This window comes from Oncorhynchus kisutch, linkage group LG22 (genome assembly GCF_002021735.2).
Source record: "Oncorhynchus kisutch isolate 150728-3 linkage group LG22, Okis_V2, whole genome shotgun sequence".
NCBI lineage: Eukaryota > Metazoa > Chordata > Actinopteri > Salmoniformes > Salmonidae > Oncorhynchus > Oncorhynchus kisutch.
In genome coordinates, this window is record NC_034195.2 from 52,507,318 (window position 1) to 52,522,237 (window position 14,920).

The following is a 14,920-nucleotide window of genomic DNA, read 5'->3' on the forward strand; positions in this document are numbered from 1 at the left end:
TGTAGGTCATTACCACTATATAAATAGTAATAGTAAACTATATAAATCAATGTTATATCCCATCAAGCTGTGCCACAGTTCAAAAAACATTGGGAACCACTGCCTCATTACCATATTGGACTATATAGTAAAGGATGCTATACTGTGTGGGAAGTGGGCACAACTATCAATCTTTCAAATAAGTTGAGCTATTACATAAGCCTGCCTGGAGTGTCAGGTGGGCGTGGTTTGCACTTCTGGGACTCTTCTATTGGTTCCATTGCGCCAGACAAGCTCAATCAAGAACAGCTAAAGTATTTAAAATGATTCCAAATAGCATTTGAACCCAGGTCTGGCCAATGGCTTACTATAAATCTGTGTAGTTATGTAATAACCATATACCCCCTATGGGCCAGTAAAACTGCTGCTGAATGGACATGACATTGTATATTTGATAAGACGGTACTGTAAATGAATAGCAACGCGCTGTATGTCTGCGTGTCTTTTCAATACAGAGGCCCTGGTCAATAGTAAAAACTATACTGTCTGTGTGTCCCCACTTGAAATACACCCCAGGTCATTAACAAAATGACCTACTTATGATTTTAAAAAATTTGGGGGGGGGGGTGGAGTCAGTTACCACAGATGGACCACAGCTTGCTGGAGGAGGGTTCTATGTGGCATGTGGTGTGGCATGATTTGTGGCATGATGTGTGGCTCGACGTGTGGCATGACGTATGGCATGATGTGTGGCATGACGTATGGCATGATGTGTGGCATGACGTATGGCATGATGTGTGGCATGACGTGTGGCATGATTTGTGGCATGTGGTGTGGCATGACGTGTGGCATGACGTATGGCATGTGGTGTGGCATGACGTGTGGCATGACATGTGGCATGATTTGTGGCATGTGGTGTGGCATGTGGTGTGGCATGACGTGTGGCATGACGTGTGGCATGACGTGTGGCATGACGTATGGCATGTGGTGTGGCATGTTGTGTGGCATGACGTGTGGCATGTGGTGTGGCATGACGTGTGGCATGTGGTGTGGCATGTGGTGTGGCATGTGGTGTGGCATGACGTGTGGCATGTGGTGTGGCATGACGTATGGCATGTTGTGTGCCATGTGGTGTGGCATGTGGTGTGGCATGACGTGTGGCATGTGGTGTGGCATGACGTGTTGCATGTGGTGTGGCATGTGGTGTGGCATGACGTGTGGCATGTGGTGTGGCATGACGTATGGCATGTTGTGTGCCATGTGGTGTGGCATGTGGTGTGGCATGACGTATGTCATGTGGTGTGCCATGTGGTGTGGCATGTGGTGTGGCATGACGTGTGGCATGTGGTGTGGCATGACGTGTGGCATGTGGTGTGGCATGATAGGAACATAGTGTGCCACTCAAAGCATTGTCTTACATGTTCCTCCCATTCCTGTCATTTCCCCAAAGGTGTCTGTGCACCACATTCAGGCTGACTGCCCACTGGGTGCTATTCTATAAATACTCTGTACGGTATAGTGTATCTGCCTAGGAACCTAGAGATTCAAGTTTTATTGTCATGTGCACAAGTACAGTGAAATACCTTTCTAGCCAGCTCTTTCCCAACAATGCAGTAATCAATATCAGTAGTAATCAATGTCAGTAGTAATCAATATCAGTAGTAATCTATATCTAATCAATATCAGAAGTAATCAATGTCAGTACTAATCAATATCAGTAGTAATCTATATCTAATCAATATCAGTAGTAATCAATGTCAGTACTAATCAATGTCAGTAGTAATCAATATCAGTAGTAATCAATGTCAGTAGTAATCAATATCAGTAGTAATCAATGTCAGTACTAATCAATGTCAGTAGTAATCAATATCAGTAGTAATCAATATCAGTAGTAATCAATATCAGTAGTAATCAATGTCAGTACTAATCAATGTCAGTAGTAATCAATATCAGTAGTAATTAATATCAGTAGTAATTAATATCAGTAGTAATCAATATCAGTAGCAATCTATATCTAATCAATATCAGTAGTAATTAATATCAGTAGTAATCAATATCAGTAGTAATCAATATCAGTAGTAATCAATATCTAATCAATATCAGTAGTAATCAATATCAGTAGTAATCAATATCAGTAGTAATCAATATCTAATCAATATCAGTAGTAATCAATATCAGTAGTAATCAATGTCGGTAGTAATCAATATCAGTAGTAATCAATATCAGTAGTAATCAATATCAGTAGTAATCAATATCAGTAGTAATCAATATCAGTAGTAATCAATGTCAGTAGTAATCAATATCAGTAGTAATCAATATCAGTAGTAATCAATATCAGTAGTAATCAATATCAGTAGTACTATAAAGTAAAGTAAAGCAGAACAAAAACACACAAGAAATGGAAATAATAAGAACACTAGAAAACTAAGCCATACACAGGCACAGTTCCAGGGTCAGTAGCTATACACAGGGTCAGTTCCAGGGTCAGTAGTTATATACAGGGTCAGTTCCAGGGTCAGTAGTTATATACAGAGTCAGTTCCAGGGTCAGTAGTTATATACAGGCTCAGTTCCAGGGTCAGTAGCCATACACAGGCTCAGTTCCAGGGACAGTAGCTATACACAGGCTCAGTTCCAGGGTCAGTAGCCATACACAGGCTCAGTTCCAGGGACAGTAGCTATACACAGGCTCAGTTCCAGGGTCAGTAGCTATACACAGGCACAGTTCCAGGGTCAGTAGCTATACACAGGCTCAGTTCCAGGGTCAGTAGCTATACACAGGCTCAGTTCCAGGGTCAGTAGCCATACACAGGCTCAGTTCCAGGGTCAGTAGTTATATACAGGGACAGTTCCAGGGTCAGTAGCTATACACAGGCTCAGTTCCAGGGTCAGTAGCTATACACAGGCTCAGTTCCAGGGTCAGTAGCTATACACAGGCTCAGTTCCAGGGTCAGTAGCTATACACAGGCTCAGTTCCAGGGTCAGTATCTATACACAGGCTCAGTTCCAGGGTCAGTAGCTATACACAGGCTCAGTTCCAGGGTCAGTAGCTATACACAGGGTCAGTTCCAGAGTTAGTAGCCATACACAGGCTCAGTTCCAGGGTCAGTAGTTATATACAGGGACAGTTCCAGGGTCAGTAGCTATACACAGGCTCAGTTCCAGGGTCAGTAGCTATACACAGGGTCAGTTCCAGAGTTAGTAGCCATACACAGGCTCAGTTCCAGGGTCAGTAGCTATACACAGGCTCAGTTCCAGGGTCAGTAGCTATACACAGGCTCAGTTCCAGGGTCAGTAGCAATACACAGGCTCAGTTCCAGGGTCAGTAGCTATACACAGGGTCAGTTCCAGGGTCAGTAGCTATACACAGGGTCAGTTCCAGAGTTAGTAGCCATACACAGGCTCAGTTCCAGGGTCAGTAGCTATACACAGGCTCAGTTCCAGGGTCAGTAGCTATACACAGGCTCAGTTCCAGGGTCAGTAGCTATACACAGGCTCAGTTCCAGGGTCAGTAGCTATATACAGGCTCAGTTCCAGGGTCAGTAGCTATACACAGGCTCAGTTCCAGGGTCAGTAGCTATACACAGGCTCAGTTCCAGGGTCAGTAGCCATACACAGGCTCAGTTCCAGGGTCAGTAGTTATATACAGGGACAGTTCCAGGGTCAGTAGCTATACACAGGCTCAGTTCCAGGGTCAGTAGCTATACACAGGCTCAGTTCCAGGGTCAGTAGCTATACACAGGCTCAGGGTCAGTAGCTATACACAGGCTCAGTTCCAGGGTCAGTAGCTATACACAGGCTCAGTTCCAGGGTCAGTAGCTATACACAGGCTCAGTTCCAGGGTCAGTAGCTATACACAGGGTCAGTTCCAGAGTTAGTAGCCATACACAGGCTCAGTTCCAGGGTCAGTAGTTATATACAGGGACAGTTCCAGGGTCAGTAGCTATACACAGGCTCAGTTCCAGGGTCAGTAGCTATACACAGGGTCAGTTCCAGAGTTAGTAGCCATACACAGGCTCAGTTCCAGGGTCAGTAGCTATACACAGGCTCAGTTCCAGGGTCAGTAGCTATACACAGGCTCAGTTCCAGGGTCAGTAGCAATACACAGGCTCAGTTCCAGGGTCAGTAGCTATACACAGGCTCAGTTCCAGGGTCAGTAGCTATACACAGGGTCAGTTCCAGAGTTAGTAGCCATACACAGGCTCAGTTCCAGGGTCAGTAGCTATACACAGGCTCAGTTCCAGGGTCAGTAGCTATACACAGGCACAGTTCCAGGGTCAGTAGCTATACACAGGCACAGTTCCAGGGTCAGTAGCTATACACAGGCTCAGTTCCAGGGTCAGTAGTTATATACAGGGACAGTTCCAGGGTCAGTAGCTATACACAGGCTCAGTTCCAGGGTCAGTAGCTATACACAGGCTCAGTTCCAGAGTTAGTAGCCATACACAGGCTCAGTTCCAGGGTCAGTAGCTATATACAGGGTCAGTTCCAGGGTCAGTAGCTATATACAGGGATAGTAGCTATATACAGGGTCAGTTCCAGGGTCAGTAGCTATACACAGACACAGTTCCAGGGTCAGTAGTTATATACAGGGACAGTTCCAGGGTCAGTAGTTATATACAGGGACAGTTCCAGGGTCAGTAGCTATACACAGGCTCAGTTCCAGGGTCAGTAGCTATACACAGGCACAGTTCCAGGGTCAGTAGCTATACACAGGCTCAGTTCCAGGGTCAGTAGCTATATACAGGGTCAGTTCCAGAGTTAGTAGCTATACACAGGCTCAGTTCCAGGGTCAGTAGCTATACACAGGCTCAGTTCCAGAGTTAGTAGCCATACACAGGCTCAGTTCCAGGGTCAGTAGCTATATACAGGGTCAGTTCCAGGGTCAGTAGCTATACACAGACACAGTTCCAGGGTCAGTAGTTATATACAGGGACAGTTCCAGGGTCAGTAGTTATATACAGGGACAGTTCCAGGGTCAGTAGCTATACACAGGCTCAGTTCCAGGGTCAGTAGCTATACACAGGCTCAGTTCCAGAGTTAGTAGCCATACACAGGCTCAGTTCCAGGGTCAGTAGCTATATACAGGGTCAGTTCCAGGGTCAGTAGCTATATACAGGGACAGTAGCTATATACAGGGTCAGTTCCAGGGTCAGTAGCTATACACAGGCTCAGTTCCAGGGTCAGTAGCTATATACAGGGTCAGTTCCAGAGTTAGTAGCTATACACAGGCTCAGTTCCAGGGTCAGTAGCTATACACAGGCTCAGTTCCAGAGTTAGTAGCCATACACAGGCTCAGTTCCAGGGTCAGTAGCTATATACAGGGTCAGTTCCAGGGTCAGTAGCTATATACAGGGTCAGTTCCAGGGTCAGTAGCTATATACAGGGTCAGTAGCTATACACAGGCTCAGTTCCAGGGTCAGTAGCTATACACAGGCACAGTTCCAGGGTCAGTAGCTATACACAGGGTCAGTTCCAGGGTCAGTAGCTATATACAGGGTCAGTTCCAGGGTCAGTAGCTATATACAGGGACAGTAGCTATATACAGGGTCAGTTCCAGGGTCAGTAGCTATACACAGACACAGTTCCAGGGTCAGTAGTTATATACAGGGACAGTTCCAGGGTCAGTAGTTATATACAGGGACAGTTCCAGGGTCAGTAGCTATACACAGGCTCAGTTCCAGGGTCAGTAGCTATACACAGGCTCAGTTCCAGGGACAGTAGCTATATACAGGGTCAGTTCCAGAGTTAGTAGCTATACACAGGCTCAGTTCCAGGGTCAGTAGCTATACACAGGCTCAGTTCCAGAGTTAGTAGCCATACACAGGCTCAGTTCCAGGGTCAGTAGCTATATACAGGGTCAGTTCCAGGGTCAGTAGCTATACACAGACACAGTTCCAGGGTCAGTAGTTATATACAAGGACAGTTCCAGGGTCAGTAGTTATATACAGGGACAGTTCCAGGGTCAGTAGCTATACACAGGCTCAGTTCCAGGGTCAGTAGCTATACACAGGCTCAGTTCCAGAGTTAGTAGCCATACACAGGCTCAGTTCCAGGGTCAGTAGCTATATACAGGCTCAGTTCCAGGGTCAGTAGCTATACACAGGCTCAGTTCCAGGGTCAGTAGCTATACACAGGCTCAGTTCCAGGGTCAGTAGCTATACACAGACACAGTTCCAGGGTCAGTAGTTATATACAGGGACAGTTCCAGGGTCAGTAGCTATACACAGGGACAGTTCCAGGGTCAGTAGCTATACACAGGCTCAGTTCCAGGGTCAGTAGTTATATACAGGGACAGTTCCAGGGTCAGTAGCTATACACAGGCTCAGTTCCAGGGTCAGTAGCAAAAACACAGGGTCAGTTCCAGGGTCAGTAGCAAAAACACAGGGTCAGTTCCAGGGTCAGTAGCTATACACAGGCTCAGTTCCAGGGTCTGTAGCTATACACAGACACAGTTCCAGGGTCAGTAGCTATATACAGGGTCAGTTCCAGGGTCAGTAGCTATATAAAGTGCTTTCCTCACCATCTTAAATAAGCATGCCCCATTCAAAAAATGTAGAACTAAGAACAGATATAGCCCTTGGTTCACTCCAGACTTGACTGCCCTTGACCAGCACAAAAACATCCTGTGGCGTACTGCATTAGCATCGAATAGCCCCCGCGATATGCAACTTTTCAGGGAAGTTAGGAACCAGTATACACAGTCAGTTAGGAAAGAAAAGGCTAGCTTTTTCAAACAGAAATTTGCATCCTGTAGCACTAATTCCAAAAAGTGGACAATCTGGACCCTCTCTTTCTAAAATTATCCGCCGAAATTGTTGCGACATCTATTACTAGCCTGTTCAACCTCTCTTTCGTATCGTCTGAGATCCCCAAAGATTGGAAAGCTGCCGCGGTCATCCCCCTCTTCAAAGGGGGAGACACTCTAGACCCGAACTGTTATAGACCTATATCCATTCTGCCCTGCCTTTCTAAAATCTTCGAAAGTTAACAAACAGATCACTGACCATGCTCAAGGTCCTAAACGATTTCATAACCGCCATCGATAAAAGACAGTACTGTGCAGCCGTCTTCATCAACCTGGCCAAGGCTTTCGACTCTGTCAATCACCGCATTCTTATCGGCAGACTCAACAGCCTTGGTTTCTCAAATGACTGCCTCGCCTGGTTCACCAACTACTTCTCAGAAAGAGTTCAGTGTGTCAAATCAGAGGGCCTGTTGTCTGGACCTCTGGCAGTCTCTATGGGGGTGCCACAGGGTTCAATCCTCAGGCCGACTCTTTTCTCTGTATATATCAATGATGTTGCTCTTGTTGCTGGTGATTCTCCGATCCACCTCTACACAGACGACACCATTCTGTACACATCTGGCCCTTCTTTGGACACTGTGTTAACAAACCTCCAAACGAGCTTCAATGCCATACAACACTCCTTCCGTGGCCTCCAACTGCTTTTAAATGCTAGTAAAACTAAATGCATGTTCTTCAACCGATTGCTGCCCGCATCGGGCAGCTTTTATTTCTTTCATCACATTCCAGGGTCAGTAGTTATATACAGGGTTAGTTCCAGGGTCAGTAGCTATATACAGGGTCAGTTCCGGGGTCAGTAGCTGGTTTCCTGAGGTAAATATATTGTGTGTGGTTGTGTGACAGTGTTTAACTGGTTTCCTGAGGTAAATATATTGTGTGTGGTTGTGTGACAGTGTTTAACTGGTTTCCTGAGGTAAATATATTGTGTGTGGTTGTGTGACAGTGTTTAACTGGTTTCCTGAGGTAAATATATTGTGTGTGGTTGTGTGATAGTGCTGCAGTGTTTAACTGGTTTCCTGAGGTAAATATATTGTGTGTGGTTGTGTGACAGTGTTTAACTGGTTTCCTGAGGTAAATATATTGTGTGTGGTTGTGTGACAGTGTTTAACTGGTTTCCTGAGGTAAATATATTGTGTGTGGTTGTGTGACAGTGCTGCAGTGTTTAACTGGTTGCATTCTCTCTCTCTCTCTCTCTCGGTTATTATTGAAGGTGTTGTGTCTAGTACTGTTTAATCCTGGGTTTAAGGTAGTTCACTAACTGGGTTGTCTCTGTAGAAGGCCTGTGCTACTGACCTCTAAAGACGTCCTCAGCTGGACACCGATATAGATTCAGTAAAGGCCATCTACGCTGACACAGCTGTCTCTGTCAGCTACAACCGGTAACATAGAAGACTAGCCTGGCTGAACTTACTGACATAGACAGCAGAATTTTCCTCACCTATCCTCAACTACCTACCTACCTAGTATGGCCAGGACCTATCCTCAACTACCTACCTACCTAGTATGGCCAGGACCTATCCTTACCTATCCTCAACTACCTACCTACCTAGTATGGCCAGGACCTATCAACTATCCTCAACTACCTACCTACCTAGTATGGCCAGGACCTATCCTCACCTATCTTCAACTACCTACCTACCTAGTATGGCCAGGACCTATCTTCAACTACCTACCTACCTAGTATGGCCAGGACTTATCCTCACCTACCTACCTACCTACCTACCTACCATGGCCAGGATCCTCACATATCCTCAACTACCTACCTAACTTTTATGGCCAGGACCTATCCTCACCTATCCTCAACCACCAACCTAACTTTTATGGCCAGGACCTATCCTCACCTATCCTCAACTACCTACCTACCTAGTATGGCCAGGACCTATCCTCACCTATCTTCAACAACCTACCTACCTTTTATGGCCAGGACCTATCCTCACCTATCTTCAACTACCTACAGTGCCTTGCGAAAGTATTCGGCCCCCTTGAACTTTGCGACCTTTTGCCACATTTCAGGCTTCAAACATAAAGATATAAAACTGTATTTTTTTGTGAAGAACCAACAACAAGTGGGACACAATCATGAAGTGGAACGACATTTATTGGATATTTCAAACTTTTTTAACAAATCAAAAACTGAAAAATTGGGCGTGCAAAATTATTCAGCCCCCTTAAGTTAATACTTTGTAGCGCCACCTTTTGCTGCGATTACAGCTGTAAGTCGCTTGGGGTATGTCTCTATCAGTTTTGCACATCGAGAGACTGAAATTTTTTCCCATTCCTCCTTGCAAAACAGCTCGAGCTCAGTGCGGTTGGATGGAGAGCATTTGTGAACAGCAGTTTTCAGTTCTTTCCACAGATTCTCGATTGGATTCAGGTCTGGACTTTGACTTGGCCATTCTAACACCTGGATATGTTTATTTTTGAACCATTCCATTGTAGATTTTGCTTTATGTTTTGGATCATTGTCTCCGTCCCAGTCTCAGGTCTTTTGCAGACTCCATCAGGTTCTTCCAGAATGGTCCTTTATTTGGCTCCATCCATCTTCCCATCAATTTTAACCATCTTCCCTGTCCCTGCTGAAGAAAAGCAGGCCCAAACCATGATGCTGCCACCACCATGTTTGACAGTGGGGATGGTGTGTTCATTGTGATGAGCTGTGTTGCTTTTACGCCAAACATAACATTTTGCATTGTTGCCAAAAAGTTCAATTTTGGTTTCATCTGACCAGAGCACCTTCTTCCACATGTTTTGTGTGTCTCCCAGGTGGCTTATGGCAAACTTTAAACAACACTTTTTATGGATATCTTTAAGAAATGGCTTTCTTCTTGCCACTCTTCCATAAAGGCCAGATTTGTGCAATATACAACTGATTGTTGTCCTATGGACAGAGTGTCCCACCTCAGCTGTAGATCTCTGCAATTCATCCAGAGTGATCATGGGCCTCTTGGCTGCATCTCTGATCAGTCTTCTCCTTGTATGAGCTGAAAGTTTAGAGGGACGGCCAGGTCTTGGTAGATTTGCAGTGGTCTGATACTCCTACCATTTCAATATTATCGCTTGCACAGTGCTCCTTGGGATGTTTAAAGCTTGGGAAATCTTTTTGTATCCAAATCCGGCTTTAAACTTCTTCACAACAGTATATCGGACCTGCCTGGTGTGTTCCTTGTTCTTCATGATGCTCTCTGCGCTTTTAACGGACCTCTGAGACTATCACAGTGCAGGTGCATTTATACGGAGACTTGATTACACACAGGTGGATTGTATTTATCATCATTAGTCATTTAGGTCAACATTGGATCATTCAGAGATCCTCACTGAACTTCTGGAGAGAGTTTGCTGCACTGAAAGTAAAGGGGCTGAATAATTTTGCACGCCCAATCTTTCAGTTTTTGATTTGTTAAAAAAGTTTGAAATATCCAATAAATGTCGTTCCACTTCATGATGGTGTCCCACTTGTTGTTGATTCTTCACAAAAAAATACAGTTTTATATCTTTATGTTTGAAGCCTGAAATGTGGCAAAAGGTCGCAAAGTTCAAGGGGGCCGAATACTTTCGCAAGGCACTGTACCTACCTAGTATGGCCAGGACCTATCCTCACCTATCTTAAACTACCTACCTACCTAGTATGGCCAGGACCTATCCTTACCTATCCTCAACTACCTACCTACCTAGTATGGCCAGGACCTATCAACTATCCTCAACTACCTACCTACCTAGTATGGCCAGGACCTATCCTCACCTATCTTCAACTACCTACCTACCTAGTATGGCCAGGACCTATCCTCACCTACCTACCTACCTACCTAGCTACCTACCTACCTAGTATGGCCAGGATCCTCACATATCCTCAACTACCTACCTAACTTTTATGGCCAGGACCTATCCTCACCTATCCTCAACCACCAACCTAACTTTTATGGCCAGGACCTATCCTCACCTATCCTCAACTACCTACCTACCTAGTATGGCCAGGACCTATCCTCACCTATCTTCAACAACCTACCTACCTTTTATGGCCAGGACTTATCCTCACCTATCTTCAACTACCTACCTACCTAGTATGGCCAGGACCTATCCTCACCTATCTTAAACTACCTACCTACCTAGTATGGCCAGGACCTATCCTTACCTATCCTCAACTACCTACCTACCTAGTATGGCCAGGACCTATCAACTATCCTCAACTACCTACCTAGTATGGCCAGGACCTATCCTCACCTATCTTCAACTACCTACCTACCTAGTATGGCCAGGACCTATCCTCACCCATTTTCAACTACCTACCTACCTAGTATGGCCAGGACCTATCTTCAACTACCTACCTACCTAGTATGGCCAGGATCTATCTTCAACTACCTACCTACCTAGTATGGCCAGGACCTATCTTCAACTACCTACCTACCTAGTATGGCCAGGACCTATCTTCAACTACCTACCTACCTAGTATGGCCAGGACCGATCTTCAACTACCTACCTACCTAGTATGGCCAGGACCTATCTTCAACTACCTACCTACCTAGTATGGCCAGGACCTATCTTCAACTACCTACCTACCTAGTATGGCCAGGACCGATCTTCAACTACCTACCTACCTAGTATGGCCAGGACCTATCTTCAACTACCTACCTACCTAGTATGGCCAGGACCTATCTTCAACTACCTACCTACCTACCTAGTGTGGCCAGGACTTATCCTCACCTACCTACCCACCCACCCACCCACCTACCTACCTACCTACCTACCTAGTGTGGCCAGGACTTATCCTCACCTACCTACCCACCCACCCACCCACCTACCTACCTACCTACCTACCTACCTAGTATGGCCAGGATCCTCACATATCCTCAACTACCTACCTAACTTTTATGGCCAGGACCTATCCTCAACTACCTACCTAACTTTTATGGCCAGGACCTATCCTCACCTATCCTCAACCACCTACCTAACTTTTATGGGCAGGACCTATCCTCACCTATCCTCAACTACCTACCTTTTATGGCCAGGACCTATCCTCACCTATCCTCAACTACCTACCTACCTAGTATGGCCAGGACCTATCCTCACCCATCTTCAACTACCTACCTACCTAGTATGGCCAGGACATATCCGCACCTATCTTCCTAGTATGGCCAGAAACTATCCTCAACTACCTACCTAGTATGGCCAGGACCTATCCTCAACTACCTACCTAGTATGGCAAGGACCTATCCTTACCTATCCTCAACTACCTACCTAGTATGGCCCTATCCTCAGCTATCCTCAACTATCTACCTAGTATGGCCAGGACCTATCCTCAACTACCTACCTAGTATGGCCAGGAGCTATCCTCAACTATCTACCTAGTATGGCCAGGACCTATCCTCAACTATCTACCTAGTATGGCCAGGACCTATCTTCAACTACCTACCTACCTAGTATGGCCAGGACTTATCCTCACCTACCTACCCACCCACCCACCCACCTACCTACCTACCTACCTACCTACCTACCTAGTATGGCCAGGATCCTCACATATCCTCAACTACCTACCTAACTTTTATGGCCAGGACCTATCCTCACCTATCCTCAACTACCTACATTTTATGGCCAGGACCTATCCTCACCTATCCTCAACTACCTACCTACCTAGTATGGCCAGGACCTATCCTCACCCATCTTCAACTACCTACCTACCTAGTATGGCCAGGACATATCCTCACCTATCTTCCTAGTATGGCCAGAAACTATCCTCAACTACCTACCTAGTATGGCCAGGAGCTATCCTCAACTATCTACCTAGTATGGCCAGGACCTATCCTCAACTATCTACCTAGTATGGCCAGGACCTATCTTCAACTACCTACCTACCTAGTATGGCCAGGACTTATCCTCACCTACCTACCCACCCACCCACCTACCTACCTACCTACCTACCTAGTATGGCCAGGATCCTCACATATCCTCAACTACCTACCTAACTTTTATGCCCAGGACCTATCCTGACCTATCCTCAACTACCTACATTTTATGGCCAGGACCTATCCTCACCTATCCTCAACTACCTACCTACCTAGTATGGCCAGGACCTATCCTCACCCATCTTCAACTACCTACCTACCTAGTATGGCCAGGACATATCCTCACCTATCTTCCTAGTATGGCCAGAAACTATCCTCAACTACCTACCTAGTATGGCCCTATCCTCAGCTATCCTCAACTATCTACCTAGTATGGCCAGGACCTATCCTCAACGACCTACCTAGTATGGCCAGGACCTATCCTCAACTATCTACCTAGTATGGCCAGGACCTATCCTCAACTATCTACCTAGTATGGCCAGGACCTATCCTCAACTATCTACCTAGTATGGCCAGGACCTATCCTCAACTACCTACCTAGTATGGCCAGGACCTATCCTCAACTACCTACCTAGTATGGCCAGGACCTATCCTCAACTACCTACCTAGTATGGCCAGGACCTATCCTCAACTACCTACCTAGTATGGCCAGGACCTATCCTCAACTACCTACCTAGTATGGCCAGGACCTATCCTCAACTACCTACCTAGTATGGCCAGGACCTATCCTCAACTACCTACCTAGTATGGCCAGGACCTATCCTCACCTATCTTCCTAGTATGGCCAGAAACTATCCTCAACTACCTACCTAGTATGGCCAGGACCTATCCTCAACTACCTACCTAGTATGGCCAGAACCTATCCTCAACTATCTACCTAGTATGGCCAGGACCTATCCTCAACTATCTACCTAGTATGGCCAGGACCTATCCTCACCTACCTACCTAGTATGGCCAGGACCTATCCTCAACTACCTACCTAGTATGGCCAGGACCTATCCTCAACTACCTACCTAGTATGGCCAGGACCTATCCTCAACTACCTACCTAGTATGGCCAGGACCTATCCTCAACTACCTACCTAGTATGGCCAGGACCTATCCTCAACTACCTACCTAGTATGGCCAGGACCTACAGTACCTACTGGAAGCCCCACACAGGTCTAATCAATGTCATATTAGCCTGGTTTCTATGCTGTCTTGTCAACTCCTATGGTCGTTGTCAAACATGTTGGCAACAAAAATACTGAACCATTTCAGTATTTTGCCACAAGGTGGGGATGCTCAGCACTGCGGGCTGTTATGCAGAGTGTACGGCAGGTGACATCAGCCGAGTGCTCCAATTTCACAGCACAGCCGAGTGCCATCAATGTCCACAAGAGGCAGATACAGACGTGTCGGCAGCTGTGCTGTGTGATTCTGCTTTTGCCTGTTCTCTCCAGGGACTGAATGTTTGTGCTCAGTGTGAGAGACAGTGATTGGCTGTCTGGGGAGATGGGTCTGTGCATTCTGTGAGGCATAAATTCAGCATTATAACACTGCAATGGTTCCATATGAGCTCTTCAGCAGCTGCCTCATGTCAAATCACTCTACTACTCTGGGATGAGGGAGCAGGAGAATCAGGGTGGCTATTGTGTAGATAAACGCAAGGTGAGGTGAGGTGATGGGCAGGTTCCCCGCCACAACAGAGAAATATGAAAGGGTTGTATGTTCTGACAAAGATCTTTCTACCTTTTTCTGGGCTCTTACTACTAACCATATTAAAACAATGAACTTGAGTGCAATCATCTTAATAGTTGATAAGTAAACTTCCCCCTTTTAATGTGCCAAACTACTTTGCTTTTCTGGGTCATTCAGCAGTGAGGGCTGTGAGGTGTGATGAGGATGGGGACTGCTGAGGTGTTCACCACACTCCCCCTGTGTTCCACTCCCCTCAAAAAGAGATCCTCCAGGCAGTCATTTCCCCAACACCAGATGGCCCTCTCTCTCTCTCTCTCTGTGTCTGTATGTGTGTGTGTGTGTGTGTGTGTGTGTGTGTGTGTGTGTGTGTGTGTGTGTGTGTGTGTGTGTGTGTGTGTGTGTGTGTGTGTGTGTGTGTAGGAGACCTACTAACCATAGGCTATGTCAGATGTTCATATTTTAATGACTTCCAAATGATCTTATGTCTCTCATGTTATCATGCTGCCAAAGCGGCAGAAAAGAAATAGACAATACCTCTCTGAACTGTCTTTTACTCATTAACTGCAGGTTCTTCCAGCCAGGTGTCTGCCTTGTTTTTGACAACCCAGTTGAGAGACA

At 46.0% G+C, this 14,920-nt stretch overlaps 1 protein-coding gene across 1 annotated transcript; it reads right to left on the minus strand.

Moving 5' to 3' along the window:
* Positions 1-615: 615 nt before the first annotated feature.
* On the minus strand, positions 616-1,359 carry LOC116356308 (uncharacterized histidine-rich protein DDB_G0274557-like). The gene has a single exon (XM_031801458.1). It carries the CDS (start codon positions 1,357-1,359, stop codon positions 616-618), a length of 744 nt encoding a protein of 247 aa, XP_031657318.1.
* Between the last annotated feature and the right edge of the window lie 13,561 nt (positions 1,360-14,920).